At 29.6% G+C, this 21,307-nt stretch overlaps 1 protein-coding gene across 1 annotated transcript in view; it reads left to right on the forward strand.

The window, feature by feature from the left end:
- LOC142322172 (uncharacterized) overlaps positions 1 to 21,307 on the forward strand; it is a 123,760-nt gene that overhangs the window by 93,303 nt on the left and 9,150 nt on the right. The window contains exons 23-28 of the mRNA XM_075360942.1: positions 1,865 to 2,150; positions 7,323 to 7,464; positions 9,571 to 9,730; positions 13,952 to 14,247; positions 15,062 to 15,308; positions 17,760 to 18,438. Coding sequence (XP_075217057.1) covers positions 1,865 to 2,150; positions 7,323 to 7,464; positions 9,571 to 9,730; positions 13,952 to 14,247; positions 15,062 to 15,308; positions 17,760 to 18,438 — 1,810 coding nt within the window. The remainder of the gene's footprint in view (positions 1 to 1,864; positions 2,151 to 7,322; positions 7,465 to 9,570; positions 9,731 to 13,951; positions 14,248 to 15,061; positions 15,309 to 17,759; positions 18,439 to 21,307) is intronic.

The following is a 21,307-nucleotide window of genomic DNA, read 5'->3' on the forward strand; positions in this document are numbered from 1 at the left end:
GTTTAGTTATAAATTTTATTACAATATAAATAGGAAACTTACATGTACATCATTTTTCAATGTAGTTCCCTTGCATTTCAACGTACTTGGTCCATCGTTGCACAAGCTTCCTGATGCCTTCATAAAAGAAGGTTTTCGGTTGAGCTGCGAGCCAGGAATGCACCGTTTCTTTCACTGTTTCGTCTGAGGTAAATCGACGGTCCCTTAATGCCTCTTTGAGTAGATCAAACAAGTGGTAGTGAGAAGGGGCAAGATCAGGATTATACAGAGGATGAGCCAGTACTTCAAAGTTGAGTTTCTGGAGCGTTTCAGCAGTGTGGGCAGCAGTATGTGGACAGGCATTGTCGTGCAACAACACAACAGCTTTCGACAACAGTCCTTGGCCTTTGCTTCGAATTTTAAGCTTCAGCTTGGCAGTTAGCATCTCACCTTAACGCGCACTGTTTATTGTCATGCCCCTTTCTTCATAATGTTCCAGTACTGGGCCTTGTGAGTCCCAAAATACCGTAAGCATCAGTTTTCCTGCTGATAGTTGGGTCTTGAACTTTTTTTTGCAGGGCGAATTCCATATTCTGCCGTTTACTCTCCAGCTCGTAATGATGGATGCATGTTTCATCACTGGTGATGATTCTGTCTAAGAAGAGGTCCTGTTTGTTACCATAGCGATCCAAATGTTTTTGGCAGATGTCCAAGCGCGTTTGTTTATGCAACTGTGTGAGTTGTTTTGGAACCCATCTTGCACAGACTTTATGAAAACCAAATCTGTTGTGGATGATTTCATAGGCAGAACTGTGACTAATGTTCAGACAATGTGCCACTTCATCAATAGTTACTTATCTGTCTAATAAAACCATTTCACGTGCACGCTCAATGTTTTCATCATTTGTGGCAGTAAACGGTCGTCCGGCTCCTTCGTCGTGCGTAACACTTGTGCAACTATTTTTGAATTTTTCAATCCATTCGTAGACACTCCGTGCAGCAACACACTGTTCCTGTACTGTACCGAAAGTCTTTGATGAATTTTGGCCCCTGATACACCTTCCGACCACAAAAAACAGATCACTGAACGTTGCTCTTCTTTGGTGCAAACAGAAAGCGGAGCAACCATGGTTAACGGCAGAGCAGCGATAATGGAACTAACCTAGCAGCATTAAACCTGCATAGATATAACAACAATTAAACCATACATGCGTCATCTACGCAACACGACAATACTACCAACATAAACAAAAATATATCTAAATTGCGGATAATAATTGACTTACCCTCGTACACTGATCATCATTTTTATGTGTACTTAATCCAGAATCTGTTCACTTATGTGTACAGAAATCCAGAATTGTTCATATTAAACTGCTATAAATTACTGAATATTAAATTGGACAGACAAGTTGCTCATTTAAATGAGATTTTACAGTTAAGATGCATAGGTATTAGGTACTACACATAACAATAGTATCAATGCTTGGAAATTACCTCATTTAAATAGGATACATCAACCACACTAGGAAACATTAACCCCATTATGAAAAATTTAGAAATATTACATCAAAACTGGTTTCTTAACACATTTGAACATATCCTGAATTTGACAAAAAAATTGTAAATATAAATAGTAAATTGTAAATAGTTTATACTTTTTTTGTGTATAAATTGAATATATTTTTTGGGTAGATGCTAAATAGATTTCTTAAGATTTTTAAGATAGGTGGCACTAACAGTAGCATTACCAGATACTATTCTGAGGAAGGTGCTATTAATTATCTCTAAGGCCTTTGATAAAATAGGTCCATTAATTTGAAAGATAGTTATTCATAACTTTATCATATTTCATCATGCTGTCAACATTTTTTCTTTTTTTCAGCTGATTGTGAAGAAAACTGGTGAAAAAGCAAAAGAGATGTTTACATCAATGAAAGATTTAATATTTGAAATAGGTACTGAGTTTGAATACATGAATCAGGCAATAGGGCAAAAATTACATTCACTTAGAAAAACTACATTTATAGAGATTTACAAATTAGATTTATATATTCATGATTTGTGCTACACTTTTATTTACAGTGTTAATATTCAAATAAAAGAAGCTTATTTGTTTTCTATTCAGAAGATGATAAATTTTGTTTGTGCTGTTGACGAATATATTAATGGTGAGTATGTATTATTTTTTATTTCAATAAGTAAATTAAAATAATGAAATAATAAATACATAAAGCTAAAATATATTGTAAATGTGTACATATATACATGTGTATTTTACAATGAGAGAGAGAGAGAATTTTTATGTTTTTTTAAATAAAAAAATTAATGTGTAGAAATCTATACATATGTACTGATAGGTATAAGGAGGTAAAAAAAATATATAATAAATAGTAACAATTAATTTTAACAAAATATATGTAAGTTAATAATGAATTAAAAATCTATCAACAAAATTAAAATACTTTCCTGGCATTGGCTATTTATTCTTATATAGTGGATTTATTTTTAATGGAAAAAATAATGATACATGGAAAAAGTTACCTAATTTCTCTTTTGGGGTGGGGGTAATTTATGTTGAAGTTTTATTTTTAAATTATTATTACATATTTAAATAAATCAAAAAACTTTGAAAAATTGATATTTTAAACTTTGATCAGCTTCCCCATCTCCAATAATGCTCCCAAAGCATTTTTTGGGGTCACTTGTACTAGAAAGAACTAAAAAAACAATTTGATTAAAAAATATACAGTGAATAAAAAGATAGCTTTTTTAACTTTTTGGAAAGGGAGGAATTTTAGGACAAATTTTTAAAAAATGTGATAAGATAAGCATCTACACGTACTGAGCTTAATATAAAGTGGGTTATGTTTGCAAAATTTTGAGAAAATTGACCCCAAAAAACTGTCTACCTCCTGGAAATAATGAACCCAAAATTTTAGCAACAAATTGCTCCATATACAGGAGTATCTGTACAAAATTTCATAAAAATCATTTTATCCAGTCAAAAGTTAAAAAGCTTCTAACATGTACATATATACGTACACACACATAAACAATACCTCCACTTTTTTGTTTTTGAGGTCCTTGGATCATGAAATGTTGAGAAATGAAAAACTCATACCCCATTTTTTACTGATTACTATTCTTTACTTTATACAGTATAGCTCTAGAATTATGATGCGTGATAACAATCTTTTTTTGTTCTTCATAGAGCACTTTTCTAGTGAACAGTGCAGTGATTCTTTAAGTATGTGAATGAAGTAGAAAGAGTAAAAACAATAATTCATTTAAGTCTAAGAATTGATAATTAACAGATTGTAGATATAAGCATTGGTTTTATATGTAAAATTAAGTCTCTTTATTGTTAATATAAGATCAATGAATAAAAGAAATCAATCTTAAAAGATAAGTGAATAATACAGAATTTCGTTCATACAATTTTGCTATGCCAATTTCATTGTCAAATTTTAATTGTTTGTATTGCTGCCGCCGAGTACCAAGTATCGGCTAGCTTGGAGTGCAACGATGACTATCCAAAGTAAAAACATGTGCCTTGCTCTTAGTAATCCCCTTACGAAATAATTGTTATTTTTTAACAAATGAATGCAACATTCTTGAAATGAAATACCGCCGGCTAATTTTGTACTGTATATTGTAAAAAGTAATAATGGATGACAAAATATTGCCTATTCCTAATTACACCGTAAATATTGCCATAGTTGGTTATTACTGTAACTTTAATTACTTACTGGAAAATTAATTATCTGTTTAATTCCCCAGCAAGAACGCTCTCCTCGCTGTCATCACTACCTTCAGTGTAATTATCACTCTTATGATTGTCACTACATAAAGAGACAATGAAAGATTCTGTCAGAGAATTTATTAATGATTCTTGGTTCCAATATTCACCTTTGATTTTTTAACCTTTTCACAGTAAGGTTTCCAGTATTTGTCACTCATCGAATTCCTTTATCTTCACAGAGTTTCTGCACTTCTGACATCTTAAACATTGATCTGTGGCTCGTAAGATGTCATTTTACCTCTGAGCTATCATCCCAATTGGGTTTAAATCAGGATGATAAGCTGGAAGCCGCATAACTTGATACCCACTTGTTTCTAACAATTCGTCAAGTTGATCTCATTTTCTGTTACAGTACTTTTGTTCAACTTAATTAGTTCGTACAATAGTGGTTTAAGCATTAGAGAAGTAAATGGAATATGATGTTTCTGTAGCCAAACAGTCATGTCTTGTTTCTTGCTTGATGATACTGGAAGTTTTACAGAAAGAGTATTACGATACGGAGCATTATCAATAGCTACAGATTCAGGAGGAAAGTTAGGAACTAATTTTTCTTCAGCCCATTTCAAATAATTATTAGTATTTATGCTATCATGGTAATCGTCCCTTTTTGATTTGGCTGTTCAAATTTACATTGCGTTTCGAATAAAGCCCATTTTACCTAAATTATAATTAAGCGTTCACGTTTATTTATTGGTAAGTGAACTCCAGCATCGCTGTAGTCAGCCTATGATTTTGCCGTTGAATGAGATGATAAAGCATAGGATTCATCTAAGTGTACGATCGCCCGATTACATTTTCTGCAGTTTCTCTTCACACTTCTGTATAGCAATTAAATGCTTGTCATTTTTTAATTTTCCTACAGCTAAAGATACTTTCTTCATAACAAAACACGTTGTTTACAATTTTGCGTACCTATCTTCGAAGTTTTTTACGTTTCATAACAAATCTAAATAGAGTCATAACTATTCCCATGTTAACGAACTAATTTAAAAAGTTTGAACCGTAAACCATGATAAAGTCGTTTTACAAAATATCATATTGCACATTAATTGACTACGTAACAAAATACATGCCAAAAACCCGTACCGAGAGGTAGGACCACAGGACTGCAAGAGAAAAACACAAATAAAATAAAATAATAATTTTTTTCTATTTGAAACATGATGTCACTTAAAACTGTAAACACACAAATATACATTGCTTCGATAACAACAGTTGTATCATGTTTATGCTACTAAGAGATGATTAATCATGATGGTGTGCCAATATTTTAGAGAACAATAGTATAGCAGTGACATATGGGCTGATCATCCAAGCTCTCCGTTACATGGGAGCTACTGTAAATTATATTACTATTTTCTATAAAATGTAAATTTTCGAGTTCATAAGATGTGAATTAATTTCTAAAATTGATATGACTTCTATTTTTGTAAAGGTGTGTTTATTTTTAATGTGGTCCACCTAATTATAGTATTCATTATTATATTTGATAATTTGGAAGTGAACATCCATTACATGGTGTAGGCAGTGAGGTATATTATTTTAAAGCTATTATTTTACCATGGAAGTTGTTAGTATAAGACACATGCTTTGAAGAAGTGGTCCTTTGTTAGTTGTTGATGAAATACTCTAGATTAATGCATTGGTTCCTAAGAGTCACAGAACTAATATTGCCATATAGTGCCGGTGTTAATTTGTATTTAAAAATAAAAACATTTGTAGGTCTTTAAACATTATACTGATGCTGATTACCTCTGGTTGCAATCAATATTTAACTCTCACAGGTAAAGCTTTCAAGTAATGAGTATTTCTGTAAAATAAAATAATAAGAAATATCTCAGTAATAAGACATACAATAAAGCAATAAGGTAAACGAAAAAGGCACACTTATTTGATGAAGACATATTGTTTCTACATCATTTAATTGGCTTCTCATATTATTTAGTATCAAATGATACACTATGATCATAGGTGTTATATTAGAATCTGATGAAAAGCTGATACCTCTTACTCAAAATCTTCTATCCCATTTTTTTTTTTTAAAGAAACAAATCCAATAAATAAGAAGTATTCATAGTACTTGAGCTTCTGTTTACAATTTATTGTAAGATCAAGGGCTTAATTTTAACTCTGCTTAAATAATGTAGTGGTGCAGTGTACACAATGTGTATATCTTGAAATTAAAATAAGATGGATAAGTATTTATTAAGTAAAAATGCTTACGTTCTAGATTTTGAAGCTGTAGGAGGCCTGGCTTATCCAAATGGCACTTCAGCTACTAGTCTGTTTTTTTTTAAATCCTGGGCTAGAAACATAGACAAACATGCAGAGTTGTCACTGTGCTGAGTTACACCAGTGAAGCCAGGTTTATTACTATGCGATGTAAAAAGTCAGAGGGCGCTATAGACGACTCCCGTTAAAGCCCAACACGGGTAGGAACGGTGTGGGGGGGGGCGACCGGAACGTCATTAGGTGGGTGTCTTCCCCTATGGGGTTGGGATGTGCTGAGTTGCAACCTTGGGTGGCTAGGGACCGCCTGGGCAGTTGATTGGCCAAAGATAGGCACACTGGCAGTGAGCCACGGTTAGTTAGAATTATGGTAATTATTTAATTGAATAGCTGTTGGCGGAACAGCGACTGCACTGCTGAGGGCATGGATCCCATGTAGCCATGAGGTGTAGCGGCATCTCGACCATGGTTGTATGCAATTAAATGTCACATGGGACTCTGCGATGGAGCTGAGTGGGAATAGGAGGTCCAGACCGGAGTCCGTAATTAACCTAAGTCTGGGGTATGAACTGAAGTTGAGGTCATTAAGGGTATTAGGACTAAATTTTGTTGTTACGAACAACACTTTTTGGTAGTATGTTGTTAAATTGTCTCGAATTTGAGACATTTATTAGAATTGGCTCAGTAGAAGTAGAACTAGCTGCAGGGTTCGTGCTTCCGCAGACTTGATCAGCTAGTTCAGAGAGAAATGATGTAGGACATTCATGATGTCCGGACGAGGCCTACAGCGAAGGCAAAAGCTGAGTTCAAAAAATCACCGATGCAAATGTCTACCAAGGCATTTACATCGGTGGCATCCCAACAAGGTCTGGCTGATTACTGTGAGATGTAAAAAGTTAGAGGGTGAAAAACAACTCCCGTTAAAGCCCATCAGGATTATGAATGGTAGGGGGGAGGGTGTGACGACCAGAAGTGTCACAACAAGGTGGATGTCTTCCCCTACGGGGTTGGGATGTGCTGAGTTGCAATAAAAAAGTTATCGCCTTGCTGCCTACTAGTAGGATACCAATGTATCTATCCAAAGAAGAATATACAACGTGCACAATTATACTTATTGCAGGGGTATGTATGTTTTATTTAGTGTAAAAATATTTTTTTTTATGGATACCATATAGTTTAATTTCATTTAAGTAACTAAAACTAGTGCCAATTTTTATCAAAAAACTATAGGTAAATGAGTAGAATGAAAAATTGTGTGAATTATTTACATTTGCCTATTAATATATATATATATATATTTTTTTTTTAGATGTTATTGCATCAATTAATGAAAGTCTATCAACAATAAATGAACTGGAATCATTAATAAAACTATTAGCTCAATATTTTGATTGGTTTAAAAACCAAAAGCTGAGTGATTACATTAATCAATTTAAATTGTTTGTAGAAGAGTGAGTAATTTTTTTTTTAATATAAAATTAAGAGTTATTTTTTAAAAAATAGTATTAGTTCTGCATTTTAGTTATTGGAATTGTTTAGTAATTATAAATCAACAATGCATGCTGTTCTTTTTTTATTAATTTATGAAGTTTAATTTTCTTTTTCTGTTCAGCAAAATATATGTATTAAAACAAAAATATATATCTTTCTTAGTTCTGATAACTATATGATCAGTGTAGAGTTTAGGTCCATGCTCTCCTGTACTATTTTTTTCTACCATCCTTTACAGCCTCCTCTAATAATCTGTTCTGTTTGAGCTCTTTCAAATCACTCTTGATGCTGTACAGTATGATTTTACTATAGACATGAAGATGAGATGGTTTGACATAGGTAGTGATTATAGCAACCTTTTCAACCCAGCACATACCTTATTGCTACTATAATTCTGGTATCAATCTCTGCACCCACACTATTTATATTTATCAAAGCAACATCATGATATTTAAAGTTGTTTTTGAAAAACTTCTTTGTCAAATAGAGTGATACTCCATCTTGACAATACTCCATCTTTGACAATAGAGTGTATCCATCTTGGATACAACATCTCTTTATGCTATCCAATTTATATTTCATTTACTCATATTTACCATTAATTTTACTGACTGACCCTGTTTTTATTTCAATATACCATGCAGTTTCTTTACATTCTTCCCATCCTTTCCCATCAAAGCTACGACATCTGAACACATAAAAATCCTAAAAGTCTTTCGCAGTGGAATCTGGAAGCCACTAGATGTGAAATGTACAACCCATCCTAAAATTAAACTAAAAGAGTGATGATATCAAGTCACTTTGACATAAATTACTGTTAAAAGAAAGTCTCCTTGTCAGTTTATTGTTACCAGTATCAAACTTGCCAAATTTATTTGTTCCTTAAGAAGAATAAACGACTGAACTTAAGGGTTATACTCCACAAATGTTTTCTCTATATACTACCATAAAAATCTTTGAATATCTATGAATAAGGGTTTGAAATCTATGAATAGGGTTTTTTTATCTTTAGCATATTACTTTTTTTAAATATTTAAAATTTGGTCAATTAAAAAAAAAAAAAAAATATTATATTTTAAAATTTGAATTGTATTCTTTTCAATTCCAGAATGTAGGGTTAAGTGTTTGAGTCATGTACATAATAAATATATCAAATTACAAAAAAAAAAGTTACATTACATTATCTTACATTATACAATTTTACATTTAAGAATAACAATTTTGAAATTGTAGAAATTGTCAGGTAATTGCAAACATTTAAAAGGAAGCTGCTAAGATATGTTTTCAGATATGAAATAAAATTTATTGAACATTTCCCACAAACAAACATGTATGTTATTTGTAATAAAAGGCCAATTCATGTTTTTAAATTAACTTTCTATGTATTTATATTGTTCATAAATTGAAGGAGCAGTTGACTAACCCTATGAATAAAATATTAAGAAATAGTTTGTGTTTTAAAATAAAATTTCTTAATCAGTCTTCTTATTCAAGCTCATTTAATTAAAACTTAATGATGTTGGCCTTAATGGGCCCAATGGACCTTACGTAATGGTCATTAAACTGTTATTAAGTGAATTAATATACACTATTCTTTAGAAATTATTGTTTACTTTAATTTTATTTTTAATATTACTTAATTAACTTTTGGGTTGTTTGCTTATGAAAAATCACTTTTCATATAATGGATATATTTTATACTGATCTATTTGTGCTTTTTTTTATCATCTCTTTATAATTTCTCTTTATAGTGTTTTAAAAAAAAATCCCCCAAAAAAAATCACAATCTAATCAAAACTAGGATGAACTGATTGCATCCAGTTTCTCGTAGAAAAAAGAATGGTCCTAGCTAATATAAGAAATGAATTTCATACTATAATGTTTTGGATATATCTATTATTCTTATTTATAAAATTTAAAATAGGTATTTTTAGCTGAACAAAAATTAATATTTGTTGTTTTTCTGTGGTCAGCATAATTTTCAGTGATTCTATTTAATGTTCATTTTGTATATTTTTATATATTTCTGTATAGAGTAATAACTTACATTTCATTTCATGTTTCAGTGTAATAGAATTGATCGTTGAAGATGTCCAGTTGCAGTTTGATGAATATAAAAAGTTTCTTAATGCTACATCATTTGCTGTTATTGGCAAGTATGGTACAATTGAAAGCCACCCTATTGGAAATTATATTAAAAAAATTTTTGGTAACATTTATTACAAGGTAATTATTGTTATAAACCTTCACATTTATCTAGCAGTTACGTGGAGGAAAATATAAATCTTAGAAAATTATAGAATCTCTTAGAAAATTATTATAATAATGTATTTAACAAAAAAACAGCTTATTTTCAGAGATTTATTTTAATAGAAATTTATTTTACTAGTCAGAAAAAGTATATTAAATTGACTAGTTTCAATTTTATGAAGGTCAGTGTCTGTATTACCTCACCACTGAAGTAAGATGTCAGGGAAGTTAGCCCCTTTTGTATTGCTCTTTTTCCTTCAGTATCATTATTGAAATATTACTGTAAAGAAACCTTACTAGAATCAAGAATAGATATATCACTATGAGCTGAGTACTTTTGGGGAAAATCCATTTGCATTTTCTATTGAGGACACAATGAGGTATAAGTTAAAAAAATAAAGCATTTTTATAAAGCAATAAACTCTGTACATAAGGATGTCATGTCTTTTGTTCTCTTAGGTAATGTAAGATGACATTTGTTGTTGCTGCTTGTGGTAAGAATTTAATGAGTAAAATTTCCTTTTTGGCCAGAATACTAAGCATAAGAATTTTTATCCAAATATTTTAGTTGATTTAGCATTGTTTTATGGTGATGTGGCTGAAAATGATAAATGTTTTAAACTCTAATAATAAGGTTTTGCCTGAATTTTAATAAATTCTCAGTTACTTTTTATTTTTATAAGAACCCTTAATTTCCTACTTCAATTCCTCTTTCCAAGTTCTTTATTGATCATTCATTTTAATTATTCGTTTGTTTTACTTTGTTCTATTATTTCTCTAACTGATGGATTCTTATACCTATTTTAGTTCATGGTATTGTGTATGTAAGTTTTTTTTTTATTATCCTCTTACTTTTTGTGTAAGACACATTGCTTGTAACATTTTCTTTGTGATTCTTCATGTTGCTTGACTGAAACTGTAAAGATATTTTTTAAATGAATTATGTAATGGTTTTTTTATAGGTAACAAATACTACTACGCACACACATATATATATATATATATATATATATATATATATATACACCGGGTATTATTAAAGCATGGATACAGCTTTATACTGCATATCTTATAGGTATTTAGAGGCACAGAAAGAAATGATGTTCTACATAGTTAAAAAAAAAATCTGCATTATGGTGGGTTTCTAATTTTTGCCCAGCATCTTGAATCTGCTATATTGAATCAAACTTAATTCTTTTAAATAAGTTTTTTTTTAAATGACATATGATTTTGATTTAACATTTTACAAAAAAAAAAAACAATGCTGAAACCCTTTTTCTATTAATAACTTTGTAATAAGCATTCTAATTTGCAATGATGGAAAAATTGTGTTAACAATAAAACAAGGTAAAACATGCTGCATGAACAATTTTATTGCATTTTACATTCATAATATATACAATAACAAAATTTTTAACAGCACTGTAATATTGATAATAATAAACAATAACTAATAATTAACAACACAACACCATTTTAAACAGCTATGTTAACTGATATTATTACTCTAATATTACAATATTTATTTTAATATTTTATATAAGGGTTTTCAATTGTAAATATTTAAATAATGAAATAAATGTTGAAAGCATAACATTCTACAACAAATGTTCAAAATGCTTCCCCTCTACAGCTTGGTAGTTTGTTAACCTCAAGTAATATCTGTTTATAACTTGTATCATATCTGGTGATACACAAGCAGATTTTTCAATTATTCTTCTTTTCAATTTGTCAATATCTGCAGGTTTTGTTTTGTAAACATTATGTTTCTGGTACCTCAAAAAAAATTAATCCAGAGGAGAGAGTTTTGGGGACCTGGCAGGCTATTCTATGGCTCCTCTATAACCTACCCAGCTATTTGGAAATTATTCATTTAGTATTCAGCGTGGTATTAAATAGTAATGAGGTGGTGTCCCACCTTGCTGAAACCTTATGTTATTATTTAATTCTTGTCCAACATTTTCCTGGACATTTGGTAAAATCCTATTGGCTAACAAGTTGCAGTAAGCATCTCCTGCAAGATTGTCATCTAAAATAAAAGGCCCTGTTATACAACAAACAACGATTCCCGCCCAAACGTTCACTTTCTGCGGGTGCTGTGTATCAGCTTCCAATCCATTTGGATTATAATCACTTCAATATCAACAATTTTGCTTATTCACAAGGCCATTTAACATAAAAACCACTTCATCAGTAAATGTTATTAAATTAGAAAAATTTGCATCTATGTATAATTTTTGCATTATAATATCATAATACTCATCTTGGCGTTCAAAATCACCTTCCAAAAGTTCTTGTACCAGGTGTGCAAGTATAAGATTTATTTGCAAATAAATTTAAACCATATAAGGGGGAAATTTATTTGTTTTAAGAATTTTTTGAACTGAAAAATAATTGATGTCATGTTAGACAACAGCTTTTGTAATGGATGAATGAGGATCTTCAACAAAGGTATGTAATACATCTAATGACTTTGCATCAGCTGAGACAGTTCTTGGTCTACAGGTGTGAGGACGATTGTTTACAGTACCGGTTTCTTCAAATAGCTGTACTATCTTGATCACAGTTGATTTACTTATTGGTTCTCTGTTTGGAAATCTATTATTAAATAAATCACTATCTTTTGTAAAGGCCGAACTCTGTCATCATACCCGTACATCATCAATAGAGTTATTCCTTAGGATTCATTTACAGAAGGCATTGTTATTTGAAAATTTAATATTTAATAGAACTAAATAAATGAACGAGGAAACTAGTAATAAAACTTTCACCAAAAAAAATTTTAACTACTAGTAATTTTACCATTACAAATATGTTGAAGTAAAACAGTGTAAAGAGAAGCCAATAAGTTGCATTATTTCAACATAATACAAACTACATTGTGAATTAACAGCTGATTTATTCAACTAAATTTGTAATACATTATTAAGTATGTATTTCCAGCTGATTTGTTTCATTTATGGTAAGTAACAAATATCTGCTGATATTAACGGTGGAAGTTAATTTTTATTTAGAAAATATTAGTTGATATAGTTGTTTAGTTTATTGTTATGTTGTTAATTATTAGTTATTGTTTGTTATTATCAATATTATAGCCCTGTTTAAAGTTCATTATTATATACATTATGAATATAAAATGCAATAAAATTGTTCATGCTGCATGTATTACCTTGTTTTATTGTTAACACAATTTTTCCATCACTGCAAATTTCAATGCTTATGACTCAGTAATGAAGGCATTAACAGAAAAACGGGTTTTACTATTATTTTTCTTGTAGAATTAAAAATCGAAATCATGTATTATATGTCCACCTTCCTATTTAAAAAAAATTAAGCTTGATTCAATGTAGTGGAACAAAGATGGCAGGCAAAAATTAAAAACCCACCATAATGCAGATTTATTTTAACTATGTAGAACACCATTTCTTTCTGCCTCCAAATACCTCTCAGATATGCCGTATAAAACTCTTCCATACTTAAATATCACTCTGTATATATATATATATATATATATATACACACACACACACACACACACACACACACACACACACACACACATACACACACACAAGGTTTGTAAATATATGTAATGTAATGTATATGTATATGAACTTCCATCATTAGATCAAAGCTCTGCTTATTTACTTGATTTTATATGGTTCTCAGAGAGTATCTTCAACACTCAGTTCCAGCCTTTTAAGTTTGTAGAAAATATTAGGAAAAAATCAACCAGTTCTTTTCATGAAATTTTGAGTTGATTGTACAGTAATCATTGACTTTTGGGCAGTTGGCTGCTTCATGCCAAATGATGGATATTTTTATAGCTTTTGTTGTAGTTTCCCATTGGCACTGTTGGATTTTTCGCATCATATTTCACTATTTCAGGGTTAGTTGTTTTCTTAAAATTTTACTTCTATTCTTATAACTTAACTTTTTAAAAATTATATTCTATTATGGCATTCTTTTGTTCATAATAGGTGAGGGAGGAAGTTATTGGTTTGAATACGAATGATGACTATAATAGTTGTAAACAAACTGTTCACAGTGGATACGAATTTCTCAACACATTTTGTTATAGTGCTGATTATCAGTTATATTTGCTTGAATCTTGGTTGAAATTAGTAGTAAATTTTATAATTTCATTTTATTTTTTTACAAACTAATTGTTTTTTTTTTTTTTTTTTTTTTTTTTAGACAAAATGGTTTTGGAATAATTCAGGCATATCAGAAATATTGAAAGAAAGTCTACACCAATTGTTTGACATTGATAAAATATTGGAAAGATCTATAAATATCATAGGAGAAGGATCATCATTTGGACTGTTAGAATCATCTTTTCAAGTATCACCAGATTACACCTCTGTTCAGTTCACTCAAGAGTTGCCAATAGATTGGAATTCATTTAATACCTTACCTAATTTTGAACAATTACCTGATTATTTCTTTAATTCTTTTGGTGCTTTTAATAATTTTACAGCTACATTAGATAAGTATGTAACTTGCTTAACTGTTTGATTTTTCTTCATTTATTTATATTAAGAGTAGTTTTCCTTATCTAATAAATTATATTTTGGATGGATTCTAATGGCCAGGGATGAACTAAAAATTATAAAATCATATTTAGAATAAAATGTATAATCATTTGATAACTAGCTGTAATAGCTTATATAAAAAACTTGACAAAGATTTTTTTAAAAAATAAATATGTATTATGATTTTGTTTTTAATTTCTGAACTTACTGACAAATTGATGAAAAAATATCTTCATTAGAAATAAAGTCTTTTTAAAAATTTACATAAAAAAAGGAATTTGATAGTTGGAAGTCAATGATGGAGAAAATTCATTGAGAGGAGATCAACATGTAATAGCTTCTTAAAATTTATTAAAAATCTTAAGTCAGTTAGAACATTAACATTTTTTTATCTATGTTTTTTCTGTTTTTTCTATGATCAGTTACTAGTTTATTTTTCATTATGCTAAAGCTGTCTTTCTTGAGGTAAATTCTTATCTTATCCAACGCTATGTAAGATATGCATATCATGGCATGTGTCAAGTCTGAAGGGGGGAGACGGGAGACTGAGTATTGAGCATTGTTTAAATTGTTTTTAAGCTGTTTTGATTTCTACTCAAGCTGTTTTACAGGATTACATATACCCAATTATTCAATAGATGATTTATTTTAGTTTTATTAATGACTATAAATAGTTGAAATCCACATTTTCATATTTTCAACATTTTCAATTAACAAATCTGTTATTTTTTTACAATTACCTAAATATATTTATTTTCCTTGTCATTTTCAGATATAAGCATTATTTGTATGATGTCATGTCGTTTTACACTGAGAGTGATATTTTACAAACAAGTATAATACCTGAATTTGGATCAACAGCGATGATTTTTGGAAATTATTATATCACTTTTGATAGTGTAATGTATGACTTCCGAGATCTAGTTCAACCTGTTAATACTGATAAATGTGCCAGTTATGTATTAGCAAGTGATTTCCTCGACAATAAGTTTACTATAATTATTAATTATAAGAATAAGGTATGTTGCATAATTATATTCATTAAAGTAATCGGTTTTAATACTAACATGTTCATGCTATTTACATAATATGCCTGGCAAACTGTTTTTGTCCCTATTCTTATTTATCTATTCATTAAAGGTTTCTACAGGGACTTAAACTCAGTTGCAGCAAACTATGATGACATTTGGAATTCTGTGTGTGAAAAGTGCAAAACCTAAAAGTTATGTTATTAGGTCTGAATTAAATAGCTTTCTTGATCAGCTTAATACTATTTTATGAAGCAGCAATTTCTTTTTTTATTAACATTTAAAACACACACACACACACAGACACACTTTTTTAACATTTGAGATTAAGGGTTTACTTTGTACCTTTTTGTAGTACTATATTATAACTAAGAGTCTTAAAACAATGTTTGTATTAGCCTCTTAATAAATAAATCAAGAAGCTTAAAGTCTAGAAATCATGATAGTATAAACAGAAATATGCTGCATAAGTTTTTAAGCAATAATAACTTCCCTGGTTGTTTACCTACATAGAAGTACTCTTGTGAACATATCCACTATGTTTTTTGTGTGATATGACATTCACATATATTCACTACAAATAAATATAATGAATCACTGTGCCAACCTATTTATGTGAAAAATTGCTATCTGTTGTACAGAAAGTTGTGGGTTTGAGTCTCGTCAGTCTTGGTATTTTTCATACAGTGCAAAATTCATCAGTTATCACAACTGTAATTGGGTCTTGGATGTGTTACTTAAGGAATGAATAAATAAATATTTAGTATTATCATATGTTGGAAGTATGGTTATTCATTTAATTATGTGTGCTTTGTGAAATATTACTTGAAAGCAGTTACATGGAATGAGTAGTTGGATGGCTGACATTTGTCATCATCTATTGTTTCCATTTGTGGTATAATGTGGTTGAAAAATTGGCTTTATATTCTACCACTTTTCTAAAAAAAAATTGATACTTTATTTCATATAATTTGTTGTAATCTGACTTTTTAATATTTTTTTTTTTTGGGTGATAATACCCTAATTATTCATTTACCAATTAAAAGATAAAGAATAAAGTTACATTACACATCCTTTGTTATTTGTGCTTGGACACACACACACCCAGTCGACGAATGGATCTCTCTTATTACTATTTGAAGTAATGCTCCAATCTGATTTTTTAGACAACTACCATCACAGTTTGTCACAGTTTTTTGCAGATGACTTGTACTGATGCATTTGTTGTTCATGTTTTTTGAGCAATTATAACCTTCTTCGCTGTTCAACTATAAAAATTAAAAATTGTTATTCATTTCAGTGAAAGTTTAAAATAGTCTGAAGAATTAAAGTAATGTAAAGATGTGGCTAGAAATAGGTTTTGATATTTTATAAGCATTAGAGAACTGACTGAACTTAAATTGGTTAGTCCAATATGCTTTTCTAGATATCAGATGATAGTTTTTACTCTTATGACTACTTAATTTTTAAAATATATTTCATTACTTTTATTTATTTCAACTGAATTTTATTTCAACTCTATTTTTGGACTTAATTTTTATATTTATTATGATTATGATTTTTGGGCAATAAAAACTGACTTGATTGCTTGCTCTTAAATAAGAAAACATCTCTGGATAATGGTTTACTTATAAAATCTTAATTTATTTATTCTTAATGGTTGTGCTTTTCAACCAATAATTATTTGGATATTGTCTTAAAAAATCTCCTTTTTATCTCATCACAACACAATAATGTTGTTTCTCTGCTACTTTTTAAATGCCATTTAATTTTTGTATTTCACCTACTTTTTCACATTTCTACAAAATTAAATATGTGATTTAGTCGATTGTAATAAAGCTTGTGTTTTTTTACATTTAGGATTGAATGGTTCATCTGATTGTCTGTCTGAAAAACATGTATGGTTGTTCAAAAATAAATAAACAAGATAAAAAAAAAACAAGGTTACAAAAGTTTGTCTTCCAATCTATATAATCTCCATCTCATTATAGGTGTCTTACTACTTTATAAGTTCTTCTATTCCCTTAGGGTAGTCCCTTTGCACCTGTTACTGTATTTCCTTTTTTCTATATGCTGCTTTTTTCCTAAATTTGTTTTATTTCATTCTATAACTATCATTTTTTTTTTGGTTTTGTGTCAAAAGTAAGAAACTGTTTTTCACTTAATTTATTATGCCACATTAGGCAGTCTGTTTTTATTAAGACTGAAAAAAACAAGGGCAATGACAACCTCTTTGGTGTTTTGGCTAAAAGAAAAAAACTATTAAATTTAAGTCCATTAATGCTGAATAATATAGAAAATAATACTAGAGTAAAACAAATCCTTTAGCACTACAAATACTTTAAGCAACTGTTTTTATTAATAAATTCCTTTTAATATTGTATTTTAAGATAGTATTTAAGTATTATTGTTATATTTTTTAATTATTCAATTTTTTTTTAGAATGATGGTGAGCGTGTTAAAGATTCATTGACTATATTAACAGAAGGACATCAGATAAATGTAGACTTTAGATCAAAGCTAATTGTTGATGGTAAACGAACTGAAATGCCAAAAATTATCAAAGAATCTTTGATAATATATAGAGATATTAACAGTTTTATAATAAATAGTAAAAATGGTTTCAGTATAAATTGCAATATGGTTCATGATGTGTGTAAAATTAAATTGAATGGTTGGTATTTTGGTAAAACTGGAGGTTTACTAGGTACTTACAACAATGAACCTAATGATGATTTCTCATTTGCAAATGGTACAGTAGTTAAATCTGTCCAAGACTTTGTTAATTCATGGATTATTCATTTGAATGATAGGATATGTGAAAAAAATTCATCTGATAATGAAATTGACAGTAAATCTAATTTAGTTATTAATAATTCTTTTCACAATTATACGCTAATCAATATTGAATATTGTAAAATATACTTTGAACGTAAAGAATCAGTTTTTGCTACATGCTTTCGTGTTGTAAATCCAGAACCATACTTAGAAATTTGTAGTAATGATATGAAATCAGCGAAGTATGATACAGATTCCTTTATTGCATTATGCACAACCGCAGCAGCTTATGTAGAAAAATGTAGTAATGCTGGAGTTAAATTGAATTTGCCTTTTGTGTGTGGTAAGTAATTTCTTATATAAAGAGTATTTTATATTAGAATTAGTTTTATCTGTAAAATATTTTACTTAAAATGAAAACCTGATGTTAATAAGTTTAATAATGAAAAATTAAAAAAAAATATTTACATTAAAGATAGATAATCTTAAAATCATCTTTCGACTGTTTGCTGTTTAAAAATAAATATTTTAAAGACCACATAATATCTAAGTCGCAAAATTCAGCCAATTCATCATTCTGTTGAATTTTTTGAAGAATAGTTAGCTGTTATATTCTTGTGAGCCCTGATTCAGTAAGTACTTTTCAAGCACTGCATAACATATTTACTATTAATGATTATGGATATTCATATATCTGTCTCTCTTTTTAAAAACTTCAATACATTTGTTAGTTTGTCCCTTAGAAATCCCAAGCAATGAAATAACTAATGTAGCCACTAAGATAACTAGTTAGGTGAATTTCTGTAGATAATTATCCATTCTAATTAATGTAGCTTTGCAATATATTGGTTGAAAGCAGCGTGGTAGGGTGAGTGGTTGAATATTGTGACAAGCTGTCACAATAATAAATCTAGTGTACTGACATGATAGTCATCAGTGTGAGGCAGTCACTATGAAGAAATAGTCCTTTATTTTTTACATTTGGGATGGTTATATGAACATCTGATATATATTAGGTATTAATATTTTTAGTCTTATTGCCATGAAAGACACAAACAAACTTTTTGTGAAACGAGTTTTTATTGTGCGTTACAAAAATGAGTGATACTAATCATGAGAAACATTGTATAATCAAGTTTTGTGTTAAACACAGTGAGAATGCTACTGAAACTTTTTCAGAATTGAAAAGGACATATGGAGATGACACTCTGTCATGAACCCAAGTTTTTAGGTGGTTTAAAGCATTTTCAGATGGCCGGGAATCAGTTGTGGATGATCTACAAGTCTGAAAGACCATTAACGTCAAAAAGTAATGACAATCAGAGAATTGATACAGGAGCGAATTAGAGAGTTGATACAGTACAATTGGTGATTAACTGTCAGAATGACTGCAGAACAATTGAATTTGAAATATACCACAGTCCATCAAATTTTGACAAATGAATTGGACATGAAAAAGTTTGTGCAAATTGGTCCCAAAAAACTCACTGTTGAACAGAAAAACAACAGGGTGGAAATGTGTTGCGATTTTCTAGGGTGAATTGAACTGATCCTAATTTTCTAAAAAATGTTATTACTGGTGATGAATCTTGGATATTTGAGTATGAACCAGAAGTAAAGAGTAAAGAGTGGCATACTTCAAACTCACCACGTCCCAAAAAAGCAAAAATGAGCTAATCATAAATCAAAATCTTGCTAATTTGTTTCTTCGATAATAATGGCATTGTCCATAATGAGTTTTTGCCTACAGGACAGACTGTAAATCAATATGTTTACCGAGAAATTCTTGAAAGTCTGCGGAAAAGAGTTGTCCATGTGAGACCAGCCATCAAAGAAAACTGGATGCTGCATCATGACAGTGCACCTTGTTACATTGCACTCTCAATTAATGAGTTTTTGGCAAAGAAAAACATTCCTGTAGTTCCTTAACCACCTTATTCACCTGAATTGAGTTCTTGCGACTATTTCCTATTTACAACTTTACAAAAACACCTCAAAAGACACCATTTTGGAACAGTAGAAAACAAAAAAAATTGTAACCGATCATCTGAAGAATATTCCAGTTTCTGAGTTCCAACACTGCTATGAACAGTGGGAAAATTGTTTGATGCAGTGCGTGGCTTCCAAGGGAATTATTTTGAGAGTCATAAAGTTCATGTATAATTGGATTGTAAATAAAAGGTTTTAATGAACTAGTCTCATTACTTTATTTACAAATCTCGTATGTATATATATATATATATATATAACAAATTAGCATGGTTATATATATATATATATATAACCATGCTAATTTGTTTACAAATATAATTTAGATAGTTATATTTTATTTTAATTATTTTCTTGCTCTCAATCTGTTTGCATTGTGGCTGTACTTTTTTTGTTAGTTAAATTTCCTGAGTTATGAATTTTCACACGTTTCTAAGTTATATTTTATTTTAGTTTTTGGAGACCCCTTTCAAATCATCGTTTTTTTGTTTCTGAACCCTACTACTTGCAAAATTTCTCTTCTGGATTCATAAGGCTTTGTGGATATAACTTATCAGTTTTTTCTCAAAATAATACAACAGTTAATAATTTAATGTTGTACTTTATTGTTTGATGTTTTGGAGCAATAATAACTTAAGATTTTCGTAACTTTTTTTGCATGATAGATGCCTTGCAAAAGCAATTTTTTTTCAGTTTTTTCACCATTCTTTTTTTTATTCTATTCCTGGAATAAAATAAAATAGAATGTTTTGGGCACTTGTCTTCCTTTTATTATTATTTTTTTAATTAAAATTAAAGTATCTATTGATTTAAACAGTAATTAGCTATTTTTAAATATGTGGGTGGTAATAATCACTTTAGCTGTTTACTAGGGAAATAAAATTGGTAAGATAATCAACAGTTTTACCCACACAGATAGACATTACCCTGTTTCAGTTCATTTATTTGTTAATTTTTGGGCTCCCTTTGCAACCACTTACTGTGTTTTCAATTTTTCTATATGCCACTACTACCAAAATTTGTTTCTGGTAACTTTATAACCAGTGTTTATAAAAATTAAATAATTGTTTTACAACACAGCACTTTTCCATTTGCATTTATATTTTATTATTATATTTAGTTATGTTAGTTGTTATGGACAATAATAATCTCTGAAGTAGTTTGCTCAGAATAAAAGTCTTCCTTTCATAGAAAATCTGATGTGTGTTCTTTTAGGTTTATGT

This window comes from Lycorma delicatula, chromosome 3, assembly GCF_047948215.1.
Source record: "Lycorma delicatula isolate Av1 chromosome 3, ASM4794821v1, whole genome shotgun sequence".
Taxonomy (NCBI): Eukaryota; Metazoa; Arthropoda; class Insecta; order Hemiptera; family Fulgoridae; genus Lycorma; species Lycorma delicatula.